Below are 15356 nucleotides of genomic sequence, written 5' to 3'. Positions count from 1 at the left end.
ATCAAATGGAGCAACTTTCTCACGCCGGCCCAAATAAGGAAAACCAGCAGAGATGAGGCCCGTGATGCAGTAAGAACCAATAGATACTGGGTGGAGGTTATCTCTTATCTGCGGCAGGCGCAAACACACTTTGGGCTTGTGATGAAACGCCACAAACTAAAAATGCTGAGAAAGAAAGGGCTTGATCAATAAACAGATACCGATGAATCCACGCGTTCCCTTTATAACGCACTAGAGCTGGCACATCGGTACCGCACTCAACCACAAAGTCAGAAACAGAATAGAAAGTCAATAGAAATGCACGCATCTTGGCACTTGGTGCACGCGACGGCGGCTTCAGCTTGCAATGAAACCGTCAAACATCACGGCATTTCACCTGGTTCACATTTACACGCCGTTATAGTTGCAGCAACAGCCAACACATTAAATACGGGTCAAAATAATAAGGTTCATGAAGCTCCATGAAGAGATTTTGTTTATTTTCTAATCTGGAAACTTTATTTTTGACTATTAATGGTAATATGCGTCGCTAAGAACTTCATTTAGACAACTTTAGAGATAGGTTTTGATATTTATTCCGCTTTCAGTTGATGTATGAATACCTGGTTTGGTGGCCTGGGTCACACACAGGGTTCGTTTGTCACCTCACCAGCAATGCGCGCTAAGGGTTAAACGCTTTGACTGAACTTTCGGCACTCACCGATGGACACGAGCTTGATGTTCTCTCGCTCCAGAAACTCGAGCGCCACGGACACGTTCTCCAGCTTCATCTGTCTGAAGGTGGGCCTGGCGTGGTATTTTCTGTACATCTTCTTCTGGCTGAGCACCTCGAGCAGCGAGATGAGCCGCAGTCCGTCGCTCAGGTCCAGCTGCAGGTCCGCGACGCGCTTGTTGACGCTCTTCAGGTGCTCGTTGCACCAGCGGGTGAACGTGTTCTGCTGGATCTTCTTCCACGGCGCGTCGTCCGCCAGGTCCTTCTCCGTGGCCGGCATGCTGAGTGAACGGCCGTGCGTTGCGCGGTTAGATAAGTCTGGATGTGTCTCGCGTGTCTGCGCTCGAGCGCTCTGTGTTCCGAAGTGCTTCTCTCGCGAGCGACGCGCCTGCGCGCGCTGTTATATAGGGCGAGCGCGTGACGCCACCTGCGCAGCATCACACCCAACCTGCCTTTCTGCTGCATGTTGCAACCCTTCTCCGCGCAGTCAGCTCCAAACTAACACACTGCAAGAGAAATGCAATGGTAAGAGGCTGAAAACAACATTTAATAAAAAGTCAAACCGGAAATATAGGCTATTTATATATGCGTTATATTATTTATTATTTATTTGCGAATTGCTATAAATGTTTCTTCTGTTCTGTAAAACATATAAAAATAAATAAAAGTTTTTTTTAATTAAGTGTTAAAAGCTTTTTGTTTAGGATTAATAAATATTAAAAATATCATTATGGCACATGATTTATTTGTGAACGCATATAAATAAAACGGTGCGCATATGCATATAAATGCACAAGCATAATAGAAAATAATAAATAAGGAAACAAATAGATGAATGCAAAAAATCATCTAGAGATTATTAGAACTAAAACTATTAAAATATGTTATATTTTAAAACGCATACGAAAAACACATTTAGGCATTAGATGACAAACGTACACTAAAGGAACATTTGGAAAGTGGAAATAAGTTGAAATAACTTAGTCTAAATAATTTTAAATAAAATTGAAAATGAAAAAATAAAAGCACACATAAAAATTGCAAAAATAACACTGCTAGGGTTAAATATAATCTAAGGACTTATATATATATATATATATATATATATATATATATATATATATATATATATATATATATATTAAATAACTATATATAATATTTCACAATAAAAGTATATAAAGCATCAAACTTTAAGTACATATCTTGAATTTTTCACTTTTTCTGTATGTTTTAAACTTTCATTTGATCTATGCTTATTACCTTTTTACTTACAGAACGTGAAATATTAGAAATAATTAAATGTGCTTTTTGTGTGTGTGTGTGTGTGTGTATGTGTTCTCCAGTAATATTCATTGCGACCTATAGAGTAGACAAGCACGTAAACCTGTAAAAATATTCTCCACAAAAGGCCCCGAAACGCTTTCTTCTCGTCTGATAAAAGCCACACGGGGCTGTGCAACAGATTTCGGCTGCATCTCTATAAAAGACACTTTTATGATTCGCCAGACAAACTTTGGCAAGCTCCCGAGCGCTTTGTTTGGTGTCGGCTTCACAATCGTAACAGACGGATCCAGACGTTTTCATTCCACGTGCCTTTCCCCTCGCCCTCACTTCCTGCAGGAGGCTGACAGGAGTCTTAATGCTCAGCTACAGCCCTGCCGTCCCCAGCGTTTCTCAGCATTACTCACCAGGGTGGATCGACATTGCATCACGCTCTTTCAAACGAGAAGACAGACATCTGAGATGTGACACAAAACAAAGCCGAGCACTTAAAGGAACGGTTTTAAAATGAGTTTGTTTCGTCGTGGCAGCAGGTTTGGAGAAATGTAGCTGGTATTGCGTGGCTTGCTCACCTCCGCTGTAGTGAATGGGTGCCGTCGGAACGAGAGCTGATTAAAACATCACAATAATCCACACCGCTCCGGCCCAAGAAAAAGATAAAAGCCGAGCCTATTTAGAAGATGCAAATACATCATGAAGATGTTTTTAACACCATAACAGTCCCTAATCCATAACATCGATTCGTCCGAGCGGAAAGCGTTATTGCGGATTGAGGAGTCGTATATTAGCCATAGCCATGTGAAGTTTAAAAAAACATCTCATTAATGGATTTGTTTGAGCTTTTGGCTTCGCATAGTGATGTTTTGGAGTGCTGCGATGTTTTTATCAGCTCTCGTTCCGACGGCACCCATTCACTGCAGTGCAAAAGTGATGCGTTGGAGTGCTACGATGTTTTTAACAGCTCTCGTTCCGACGGCACCCATTCACTGCAGTGCAAAAGTGATGCATTGGAGTGCTGCGATGTTTTTATCAGCTCTCGTTCCGACGGCACCCATTCACTGCAGTGCAAAAGTGATGCGTTGGAGTGCTGCGATGTTTTAACAGCTCTCGTTCCGACGGCACCCATTCACTGCAGTGCAAAAGTGATGCATTGGAGTGCTGCGATGTTTTTATCAGCTCTCGTTCCGACGGCACCCATTCACTGCAGTGCAAAAGTGATGCGTTGGAGTGCTACGATGTTTTTAACAGCTCTCGTTCCGACGGCACCCATTCACTGCAGTGCAAAAGTGATGCATTGGAGTGCTGCGATGTTTTTCACTGCAGTGCAGAGTGCTCGCGTTCAGCTCGGCACCCATTCACTGCAGTGCAAAAGTGATGCGTTGGAGTGCTGCGATGTTTTTATCAGCTCTCGTTCGGCGGTACCCATTCACTGCAGTGCAAAAGTGATGCATTGGAGTGCTGCGATGTTTTTATCAGCTCTCGTTCCGACGGCACCCATTCACTGCAGTGCAAAAGTGATGCATTGGAGTGCTGCGATGTTTTTATCAGCTCGTTCGGACGGCACCCATTCACTGCAGTGCAAAAGTGATGCATTGGACATGCTGCACTGCATGTTTTTATCAGCTCTGCTCCGACGGCACCCATTCACTGCAGTCATGCATTGGAGTGCTGCGATGTTTTTATGCGTTCCGACGGCACCCATTCACTGCAGTGCAAAGTGATGCTACATTTTTTCATTTTTTCTGTTGAGCCATTCCTTTAGATAAAGACTAAAAGAGGTAAATCGTGTTCGCTGCAAAAGTCTGTCCTGTAATCATTTGTCTGGCCTAGTCATTTTTAACCTCAGTGACGATAGCGCGATGCATGAGTCGGTTGAAAAAGGCGGCAGCGACAAGCGACAGGATCCTCGTCACCTTTCTGAGTAATGCTTCTGAAGCACTGTCTGTCTGCACCACACCGAGGCCCTCAGGCACGCCCGACTCATCCGTGAAGCAGATCACGAGATCTTCGATAGCGCTGGCATCACATTTCCAGGTGCATCTGAATCATCAGGATGTCGTTGTTAGATATCAGCACTATTCACTGTAATGGAACCACAGGCACATTCTCTGTCTGAAGGGCACATATTTAACGGCTTTATTACTGAGATTCACAGAAATACTTTTGATGCCTTTCATAGTTAATCATAGTTATATATTCTTTAATATGTCTCTGGCACAGCTAGCTAGCCGTCTGACGGTAAAGAGAAAATACTAAACCGTCATAAAAAAGGCATGCGTTTCATTTAGTGTTTGTATGATTTAGTAAACAGATGCCTTTTATTTCTTATATCACGTTTAAGAACTGATTATTTCATTACATTGATTTATGATTTTATATCAGTTGCATAAGCATACCCTAACATAAAAAATGTTTTCTGTGTATATTTATTATGTGTAGGCCTACATAAATGCACGAGTTATAACATGTCTATAAATTCATATTTCATATAAAACATTTTCTAAAATATACACACGCATACGCATTCATATATGCATAATAAACATACCCAGCACACACACACACACACATTACGTAGCCACTAACTTATTTTAGATCCGATTAATCGATTGGCAACATTCGCTTTTTCGAGAGAGCAGCACCTTCTCAAAAGTTACACCTCTGCACCCGTTTGGTTCAAATACGCATCTTTAAGACACCAAAATGGAGCTCTTAAGTGTGTGGTGCAGTGCATTGGTCTCAGACTCAATTCCCTGAGGGCCACAGCTCTGCAGTTTATCTCCAACCTCAATCGAGGTCTTCAGGATCACTGGAAACCTTGATTTGGGGTGCATCTTCAAACCAATGAACTATTTCTGTAGTTTCTTACACACAGGCCTGTATTTACGGACCCTGTTTGTGCACGCTCCGTTAAAAGTTCGACGTTGGCGCATAGAACCTTCTTCGTTCCACAAAAGCTTCTTTAGATCGTTCAAAAGGTTCTTTTAGAACCGTTCACTGCAAGGTTCTTATTTTAAGAGCGTAATACCAGGCTGCTTGGGAACAGAAAGCCTGTGATTTGAGTTGGCGTCAGCGCTGATACGACGGCGATGTTGCGTAAACCGGGCGTGTCGGGCGTTATCAGACGGGGCGGGGAGCTTCCTAGCACTTCTGGTGTCCCGAGTCAGGCCCCGTGTCACAGCGAGGCCCCCGAGGGCCCCCCGGATGAGTCAGAGTCGTCGACGAGCTTCGGCCGTATCAGGCTTCTTCAGGAATGCGGTTCTAACCGCGGCAGGAAACACCGAAGCTCGAGTTTACAGATCTGTCCCGATTTCCAGACAAAAGAACAATTCAGTAAAGGCATTCGAGACGTTCCACGCCTTACTGGAAGTAAAGATCAAGGAGATGCGCTCGAGAAAGGAGCACTCGGGGTATGAGCTTGTCGTGAGGACAAACACACGGCGTGCAAACGCCAAAACAGAACGGCAACGTAAGCTAAAAAAAATATACTGTAAGGGCCGCCATCTTGTGGTAATTTCTACAAACAACAGTTAAGATAAAAAAACGTCACACACGATGCCAAAAGTTTGCATTTAAAACAGGTTTAAGAAGGCTATCAGGCGCTGCATATAACGAGAAAAACATTTAAACCAACAAAATGTGTTTGGGAGGTAATTAAAATAAATCTACAAAACTACCAGCAACACAACGGACGGATTCTTAAAAAAAGGTTATGAACCGGAGTTAGAAATGTTTTCTTGCTAAGCAGTCTTGGTAAATCGGTACAGAAGACGATATAAAAACACACGATTTGGGCAAAAATCATCAAAGCAGTCAAGGAAAGTGAAGTCGTTTTATTGAAGTCATGCACATCACACTTGTTAGTGCAAATACCCTTTCTGTATTCCAGAAACCGTTATATCGTTGTATGTCTTTACAAAATATAATTTCGACATTGAACTTATCTTTGACGTTCAAAACCAAACAAAAAAAAAAAAAAGTGTGACTCCGAGCTCTCGGTTCAAGAAAAACCCCCTCGAAAGCAATATTTAGGACTAAAAATATATACAGGCAGTGTGCTGTACTGTACGGACTTGGTTGGTGACCAGCTTAAAGAGATCTTTTTCCATAAAGGCCTAGGTTTAGCCGAGACGCGAGAAACTTTATTCCACCGCTGTCAACCGACAGAGAAACCAAAACACAAACTGTATGCTTGCAGAAAACCAGCCTTGATAGGTTCAGCTACGACCCGTTTAAACTTACGTCTACTCCTTCCTTCCAATCTTTGCTATCGTTAACGAGTTCCACAACTTAAAAGCAATATTTTAATTTTGTTTTTGCAAGAACTGCATGTTTCCGAGCCGAAACGAAGGTAGAAACGCATCTACAAAACTAAACTAAACTTGACTTTCATCTCAATTTAAAGAACAGGAAACGGCCAACGCATCATATCCTAAAAACCGGCTTCAGCAGCAAATTAGACGTGACCGAGATCATTTATATCCGATGTTTATTTCGTGACTATAACATATTTACACACAAACATTCATACATACATATTTACAGACGGCCTGTGAGCATTCTTCCGACGTGTAGGACGATGTCCCAAGCGGATTTAGGAAATTAAAAAAACTCATGCTTAAAGACCAAAAAAACAACCCAAAAACGTTTTCGATGCAAGAGATCCGTTTAAAGCTATCCTTTTTCTGTGCTAGCTTTGCTTTTTTTTTGCTTTTTTTTTTTTTTTTGCATTCGCGGTCGAATCCACGTCGAAGCGTTCGGTGGATTTCTGTTGCGGCTGAAACGAAACGAAAAGATGCAAAAACGAAGTCCTCGACGCGTTGAAACGGCTTTTTTTTTTTGCTCCACGACGGTTTATTTACAGCACGGCAGACAAACGTGAACCACACACCAAACACATCATTGGTTAATTCGTCTTCCCTCGAACCGATTGGCCCTCGCCCGAGAACAAACCTTCCCCATTCATTTGAAACTCTTCGCATCCTCCGTAAAAAGTAACCTATGTAACACGTAAGGCAGCAAAATCCCCGAGCCTTTATCAGGAGGTACTGTAGGAGACGAACTCAAAGTGCTCCGCATCTCAGTCCGAACAGCAGGACAGTGTCTTGGTAAAAAGCTACAATCCTTTTTGGCGCGAGCGCAATCCTGACACATCGAATTTCAAAATCAGCTGGATGCTTGTAGTGTCTCCGACGTGAACGTTTTGCTTATAATACATGACACAAGAGAAACAGCCACAGAGAACGAGACATCACTGTGCTAGAAGCATGTCGGCTCGAACGCACAATAACAGCACAGACGTGAAAATTGAGACGACGACTTTTTTAAGCGTTCGAATTGATGAGACGCTGCGTGAGTGGCACTTGAATGTGAACTAGTCCTAGTAGTATTTAAAGTAGGCACTTCGCCCCTCTGTGCCCTAGAGTTCAGATCCTCATTTGGCTGTACCACATCTGAGATGGCAAACCACAATCAGAAAAAAACGAAAGCTTGCTAAGAGAAAACGCGGCACCCGTTCAAGAAAACGAAAGCGAAGACCTAGTTTAGGCCATTTTAATCATCAAAATTCCCATCCGAGTGAGCAAAAGAAATGCCGATAGATTATTTATTCTATAATATGCGTTACAACTTTATTCCCTCTTTCTTTCTATACTATATACATTTGCATTTTACACAGACGTGGGGCCATATTGTCGAAAACGAGAGGTAACGCGTTCGGGGTTTAGGCCGAACGTTGGGATTGGACAGAGGGTCGTGCTGGGAACAGGAAGTGGTAGAGATGAGTGTTCTGATTGGTTCTCAAGAGGAGCTCTTGGACAAGTTGGGGTAAAGCACCACTGCTGTCACGGCAACCACGGCGGCGACCACCGGCATCCAGGGCATCCATCCGCTCTGAAACGACAGCAATGCGATTAATAATAGGGTGCCGCTGAAGATGCGCCAGAGCACCCAGGACAGAAGCACTGGAGGCTGGAGCTAAAGAGACAGAGAGAGACCTGGCTGACAGGAAGAGAGTTACAGGAGAAACACACCCACACACGGAGAGAGAAAGAGGGAGAAGACAGGAGAAGCAAATATTTAAGTAAAACTGGGAGAACCAGTTACCTCACAGGAGTTATAAAGCAAATAAAAGCAAACACAACCGTCTTTCTTCAAACCCAAAGAAAGAAAAGCTGCGTTTAAAGGAACAGATCACTCAAAAATGACAAATTGGGCATCATTTGCTGCCTAATGTTGTTTCAAACCATTATGACTTTTTTTGGGACATTTACCAAAAACAATAAAATAAATTAGCAATTTTCCTGCAGCTTTTTTCAATTTGAAAGAGCATAGTGACCAAGGACTGGTAATACCTAAATATGTCCTACCTTTAATATATAATAATGATAATAATAATATTATTATTAAACACTTTTTTACAGTGCACTTTTTACTATTTAACTAGTACTGCAGTTCACTTAAATTTTACTTTTAAGATAAAAGTATTTTTATAATAAAATAATGTAAAAATTAAATTTTAGTACTAATGCAATACTGGTAATAGTTATACTGTACTGTAAAAGTATTTAAAAAAATTATAATGATAAAAATATTTTTAGACCAACAGTAAAATTATAACAAACATTATTTATATTATTCATATTAAAATAAGAATAAAATTTAAGGCTGTCTGCATTTTTGGCTTAAGTATTTTTAAATTTCACTTATTTTTTGGCATAAATTGGTCATACTTCAGTTTGGGAAATGCAGAGTTATGCATAAAAAACAGAAAAGAAAAAAAAGAAAAAGAAAAAAAGAATTCCCAAAAACTAAAAAAGTAGTTAAGAGACAAGTAGCATGACAATAAAAACAAATGGCAATTAGTGCCACCTCTCTGAAAGCAATACGTTTGAATGTGCACTATCAAGAATAAGCTACATCAAAAAGGGGATAAATTCAGTCTGATTTCTTTATCATATGGCACACACACACACACACACACACACACACACACACGCACACACACACACGCACACACACACACATGTACAGTTATTGTCTTGTTTATTTTCACAGCCACTGATCACTTTATTCTTTAACTGCATGTAAATGAACAGCATGAACATTAGTTAAAACCTATTCTTTTGAGTTCTTCGCATAATACTATATCGCACAGGTTTGAAACAGCATTAGGCGAGCAGATGATGACAGAATGTTCATATTTGGATGAAATATGCCTTTAGGTAAAGAAGAAGAGCAAAAGAAAGATGACGTGATGACCAAAATGCCCCAAAACAGAAGAAATAAAAATGAAAATGCATCCAAAATCCCCAAATGCAGAGATTTATGCGCCGATCCGAGCAAGACAAAGACAGTTAATGTGTTTGGTTAGTAATTGGTGATTCTGGGTGGACGAGGAATCGGTTAAGAGTTCCACGTGTCGCCAAGCACCGAAAAAAGGGATTTTGGGGTGAAGCGGGTGCAGAGATGACGGATGACAGTTTGCCATGCACAGGTCGTATATATGTGATGATATATACAGAGGTGGATATACAGGAGACACACAAACAGACTCAACAGGAGCGTGTGTACCTTTCTACCACAACTGGCCGAAGCACCAATACAGCAAAGCCAGGAATAGACCGATGAAAATGGCTTGGACAGGCTGCAATATGGATGGCTAGAGGAGGGAAGGGATATTACAAATAAAACAAAAAATCAATCTTCAAACTATTCAACGGAAATCAGGCCGGGGAAGTCGAACGGCTAACAACACACATACAAACGTATACGAACAAAAAACGGCCAAATAAAGGGGTGCGGCGGGAAGGGCCGTCCATAAATCAACACAAACCAAAATATCAAACACCCCAGAAGCACAGAAACACATCTGAACATCTAGAAGCAGGAGGTCAGGAACGAGGACGGTGTTCGGGGAATTAATAAATCACAGCAAACAATAAACTGGTTATTTGCATTCAAAAAAAAAAAAAAAAAAAAGAGAACAATTCATCTACTATTTATCCGTGTTAAATTCAAATCAACGACGTGGGAAGTGACTGCGACTCCAATCAGCGGTGAGCAAGGGAATTGTGGGAGATTAAGGTGATAACTACTGCTTTGTGTAGCAAAAAGAAACTAAACTGAAGTATAAAGGCAAAAATTAAAAAATCAATTTTAATAAATCGTCAAAAACAAAAAAAAAAAAACTGAAAACGATTCTTCTCTGGGTCGTAATGATGAAAAAGGAGAACCTGAAAGTGAAAAATCTGATGATAAACAATAATAATAATATTCAAATGAAATCTACCGGCATTTTAACTAGTATTACAGAACATCTGAACGCACAGAACAATATGATGCTTACAAATGAGCTTTTTCTAACGACTCACAAAACCGTGCCGTGTGTGTTCTGCTGTGTTTTCCAGATCCGCATGAAAGTGTTAAGATCTATCAGCACCGTTAAATGGCGTAATGACAGCTAATTAAGTGGAGTACGATCTCACCGCTGGCTGAAAAGTAATGTGCTGGAGTGGGGCTTTTTTTTGGTGCAGACGAACCGTGTGGGTTGTGAGACTCACATTGCTGCCCTTCTCCTGCAGGAGTTTGAGGTTGACCTTGCACTGTTCAAGCTCGTCGTTGATGGAGCGTTTCTCCTGCTCCGTCTGCTCATACCTCTGACGCAGATCTGACAGCAGGTTCTGAGTGTCGTCGTACTGCAGAGAAACAGAGAACATGCACTCATTGTAACCATATATATATATACACACACACATATATACATATATACACACACACACATACATATATATATATACACAAATATATATATATACACACACAAATATATATATATATATATATATATATATATATATATATATATATATATATATATACACACACATATATATATATATACACATATATATATATATATATATATATATATATATATATATATATATATATATATATATATACACACACATATATACATACACATATATATACATATATATATATATATATATATATATATATATATATATATATATATATATATATATATATATATACACACATACAAAGTAAAATCACATATTGTGAAATATTACAATTTAAAACGACTAATTCCTATGACGTAAACCTGAATTTTCAGCATCAGTTTTCAGTGTCGCATGATCCTTCAGAATCATGTTAATATGCTAATATCAGTTGAAATAAGTTGGGATTTTGTTTTGTGGGTTCTTTGATGAATAAAAAAACATTTATTTTGAAATCGAGGTCTTTTGTAAAATCATCAAGTATTATTTACATGTATTATGTATGCATTTATGTATGCATGTTTAACAAATTATTTTATATATAATAAAAAAAAAAAAAAAAAAAAAAAAAAAAAAATATATATATATATATATATATATATATATATATATATATATATATATATATATATATATATATATATATATATATACACTATGCTTGTTTTCATTGCTTTTGAACAGACAGTAGTACAAATTAAAACATTTCTCCATACTAAAATACAAAATATTTCATTCCATTATAATGTTATATGCCATAGCCTACGTATACATACAAAGAATAAATATTTTTTATTTAGTTAACAGAAGAAAAAAAACTGAAGTAATTTAGCTTAAGTTTCACTTCATTTTTCAACTCAAATAGCAGAAAGCAACAACCTATTTTATAAAAGCATGGTTTATTGTGTATAATACAATAAAACATGTTTTTATATACACATGTTTTAGTTAGTGTACACAAACAGAAGGATACAGAAAACATACATATTGCATGTAAACAAGAACTTTTTCCGGGTGTGATTAATCGTTGGACAGCACTAATTTTAACGCGTCCTTGCTGAATAAATGTAATTAATGTGTCGTGCAGTTTGGCAGCTTATTTTCAATCAGTTGCTTGTACCTCTTTCTGCAGGTCTCTGGTGCGACCTTCGCTTGAGCCAGCTGGATCTTCAGCTTGCTAGCATCCTGCAGGTGCTGGTCTTGTATTGAGCCCAGTTTATTCTCCAGGTCGCCTGGGATTTCTCCAAAGCGTTCAGGTTGCTGCTCAACGTCGCGCCTCTCTCTGGAGCTGCAAAGAACGCAAAACAGAGTGGCTGTTTACATTCTGTGGAGTTTTCAGAAAACGAACAAGCGAACGGAATAAAGCGCGTCATGGGAAAGAATGCTGCAGAACATTCCTAGCAGTGATGGGAAGCTCTAGGGCAGATGAGATCATAGCAGTGACTTATAAAACGGTAACGTCAGCACCGAGTCGTACACACACTGCCTAGGGCTGAGATTAAACACAGGACAAAGGCACTTAAATATCACAATGGTAACCAGTTATTTGAAAAAGCATGACTGAAACGGTCTTTTGTAAATACAAAGAGATGCGGTTGTTGTGCAATAAGGTGATTCGAACATGCTTCGTTTAAGAGAACAGGTGTAGAATCTGACATAATGTGCTTAAAAAAAAAAAACCCTTTTTTGTTGTGTGAAACGCTCTAAATGCAACCGAGAGGCCGTTTGTGTGAACGCGGCCCACCTGTCGAGCTCTTCCTCTAGTCTGTGGAGCTTCTGCTTCAGCGGCCGTCTTCTCGGCCCGCAGACCGTCACACTCATTCTGCAGACTGGAGCACTCGCCCTGAAGCTTCTCCAATTCACCTGACACACAGAAACGGAGGGGAAAACTAATTATAAAATTGATTCCCTCCACTCTCATCCCAAACACCCCATAATACAATGTATTCAAGTGCAACCACTGTTCAGCATTAACATATAATTTAGAAAAAAAAAAAAAAAAAAAAAAACCTAACAAAAAAACCTAAAATGAAAATATGGAGCTTTAAATACATCTTAATTTACTGTAGACAATAATACATTTCATAATAAAATAATTTAAAGAAAAAGATGATTGCAAATATATATGTATGTATATATATATATATATATATATATATATAAATATATATATTATAAATATATAATACAATAAACATTTTATTATATATATATATATATATATATATATATATATATATATATATATACACACACACACACACACATACACACACACACACACACACACACACACACACACACACACACACTTGTTCCTCAAAGCAAAAATATTTTTTTTAATTATTAATTAGACTAGATTTTCAGCAAATCACAATAAATCCAAATAAATCTGCCAGTTTTAAGTGATTACACAACACTGAAACAAATGCACATTTATCATCATTCGAGACTATTATTTGCATATTTTGTCTTTTGTCTAGTGCGTCTGTGTCCAGAATTTTTGGCTTCAGACTGGAATTTTTTTTATTTGGGTACATCACTAGAGTTCACTTTATTCCTGTCAGGTTTAATGTTACCGCTTGAGACCCTGCGTAGCCTAAAACGGCTTTAAACGATCTTAGAGGCGCTGTCAGAACACTTTTATGTACATTTTTCTGCGAAGAACAAAACAAGGAACCAATAAATAATAAATAAACCCAGCAGGACGGACGACAATAAAACTCTTTCCGTGACTCTGGACAACACATTAAAGAGGGCCTGCAGAGAAAGACCCCAGTGAAATTAATACCGCATGTGTGACTTCTCAATATGTGAAGATATCTTGTAAAGTGCACAGAATCACACTGAGGAGAAAGGAGAAAAAAAAAAAAAAAAAAAAAAAAAAAAAATCACAATATTATGTTAGTATAGTCAATAAAATATCAATATAATATATGTGGAGATATTTTTTAATTTAGACTAATTTAGAAGTTTGAGGTCTGTGACATTTTACATATTTTTTAAAGCTAAACAATACTGAATTTATTCCATTAAAAACACGAAAATTGCGAAAAATATGACAATTTAAAATGGCTCTTTTCTACTCGAATATGCTGTAAAATATAATTTATTCTTGTGACCAAAGCTGAATTTTCAGCATCATTGTCACATGATCTTTCAGAAATTATTCTAATTTGCTGATTTGTTGCTTAAAGGCTTTTTGGGGTTTTTTTTGGAAATATATATATATATTTTATTTTTTCTGGATTCTTAAATCAAAAGGACAACAACATTTATGGAGCAGGAATCTTTTGTAACCTTATAAATGTAATTACCGTCACATTTAATGAGTCTTTGCTGCATAAAATCATGCTGGCTTCGATATTTTTAGCACTGCATGTTTTCTGCTCATTTAAATCAAACTCAACTCTCTCCTCATGGCCAGCGATTCAGAAAAACTGGAGTCAAACAAAGCAAATGACAGGAAACTAATGTTTCCAAACAGGAATCAAAGGCGCTAGAAAAGAGAGATCAAAAAACCACCAGATCAGTGATGATCTCAGCCAGCGTTCCTCTGAAGTCAGCTTGATTTACGACATCCAGGGAACGTTGCTAGCCAAACGGCACATCAGGGACACAGCGCCGATGACGACATGCTAAGCCGGTTTAACAGCGATTCTCCCAGCGTCCAAAAAGCGATGGAGTACCTTGGAGCCGACTAGCTCTTTCCTGGTGCTGGCTCTGGAGCTGGAAGCTGGCCTGCAGGTTGCTGATCTCCACTTCATACTTGGCTGCCGTCTGTCTCCACTTGTCCAGTTCGGCGGTGACGACGCTCAGGTCTCCCTGCAGGGCGGCGATCTCTCGCGCTCGCGGTGGCGGCCTCCATGGCGTGCCGGAGCACCAGGATCTCCTCTGGGCGTTGTAGAGCTCCTCACGGGTGGTGGTGATGGTGTTTTCTCTCTGCACGCGCAAAGCCTCCATATCAGACTGGAGCTTCGCCAGTTGAGCTGAAGACGAAGAAGAGTTTCGGTGATTTTGACATGATTAATGGGCGTTTCAAAAACACGCCGTCTGTTGGTTTTGGGGAAGCTGAAAATCGTGCACAGATTTATTTGTGTTTATGCAAGGCCATATTAAGTGGAACATCCTTTTTTTTTTTTTTTACACCATTCAGCCAATCTCTGGGACTGGCGCTAGCACTTTTAGCTGTAGCTTAGCATAGATCACTGAATCCGATTAGACCGTTAGCGTCACGCGCAAAAATGACCAAAGAGTTTCTATTTTTCTATTTAAAACATACTCTTCTATAGTTAAACTGCGTACTAAAACATAAAAATATATTTTACGATTAAATGAAATTTCATTTTTTCATAAAAAACATACAAACTAGAATTAGAGCACAAATATAAATGATTCAAAACTGCATTAAGTGCATATATATATATATATATATATATATATATATATATATATATATATATATATATATAGTGTGTGATTATATACAAGTTTTGAGCAGTGCTTATTAAATAATTATTTGATTATTTTAAATAAAATATCTTGGGCTTTTA

General features: G+C 38.9%; 3 protein-coding genes across 3 annotated transcripts in view; all 3 read right to left on the bottom strand.

Annotated features, from left to right (window-relative positions):
* LOC122353835 (filamin-B) overlaps window positions 1-1081 on the bottom strand; it is a 333941-nt gene extending 332860 nt beyond the window's left edge. The window contains 1 exon segment of the mRNA XM_043251709.1: window positions 701-1081. Coding sequence (XP_043107644.1) covers window positions 701-992 — 292 coding nt within the window. The 5' untranslated portion in view covers window positions 993-1081.
* Window positions 1-15356, bottom strand: part of LOC122353861 (G protein-coupled receptor 137Ba-like) — a 1117577-nt gene that overhangs the window by 44111 nt on the left and 1058110 nt on the right. The gene's annotated exons all lie outside the window — the stretch shown is intronic.
* Window positions 5815-15356, bottom strand: part of slmapa (sarcolemma associated protein a) — a 51990-nt gene continuing 42448 nt past the window's right edge. The window contains 11 exon segments of the mRNA XM_043251780.1: window positions 5815-7888; window positions 10558-10692; window positions 11924-11955; window positions 11958-12038; window positions 12041-12078; window positions 12080-12091; window positions 12548-12588; window positions 12590-12666; window positions 14493-14656; window positions 14658-14700; window positions 14703-14792. Of these exon segments, the coding sequence (XP_043107715.1) occupies window positions 7796-7888; window positions 10558-10692; window positions 11924-11955; window positions 11958-12038; window positions 12041-12078; window positions 12080-12091; window positions 12548-12588; window positions 12590-12666; window positions 14493-14656; window positions 14658-14700; window positions 14703-14792 (806 nt within the window). The 3' untranslated portion in view covers window positions 5815-7795.

The sequence above is a fragment of the Puntigrus tetrazona genome, chromosome 11 (genome assembly GCF_018831695.1).
Source record: "Puntigrus tetrazona isolate hp1 chromosome 11, ASM1883169v1, whole genome shotgun sequence".
In the NCBI taxonomy this organism is placed as follows: domain Eukaryota; kingdom Metazoa; phylum Chordata; class Actinopteri; order Cypriniformes; family Cyprinidae; genus Puntigrus; species Puntigrus tetrazona.
This window is presented reverse-complemented; position numbering and strand designations above follow the sequence as displayed.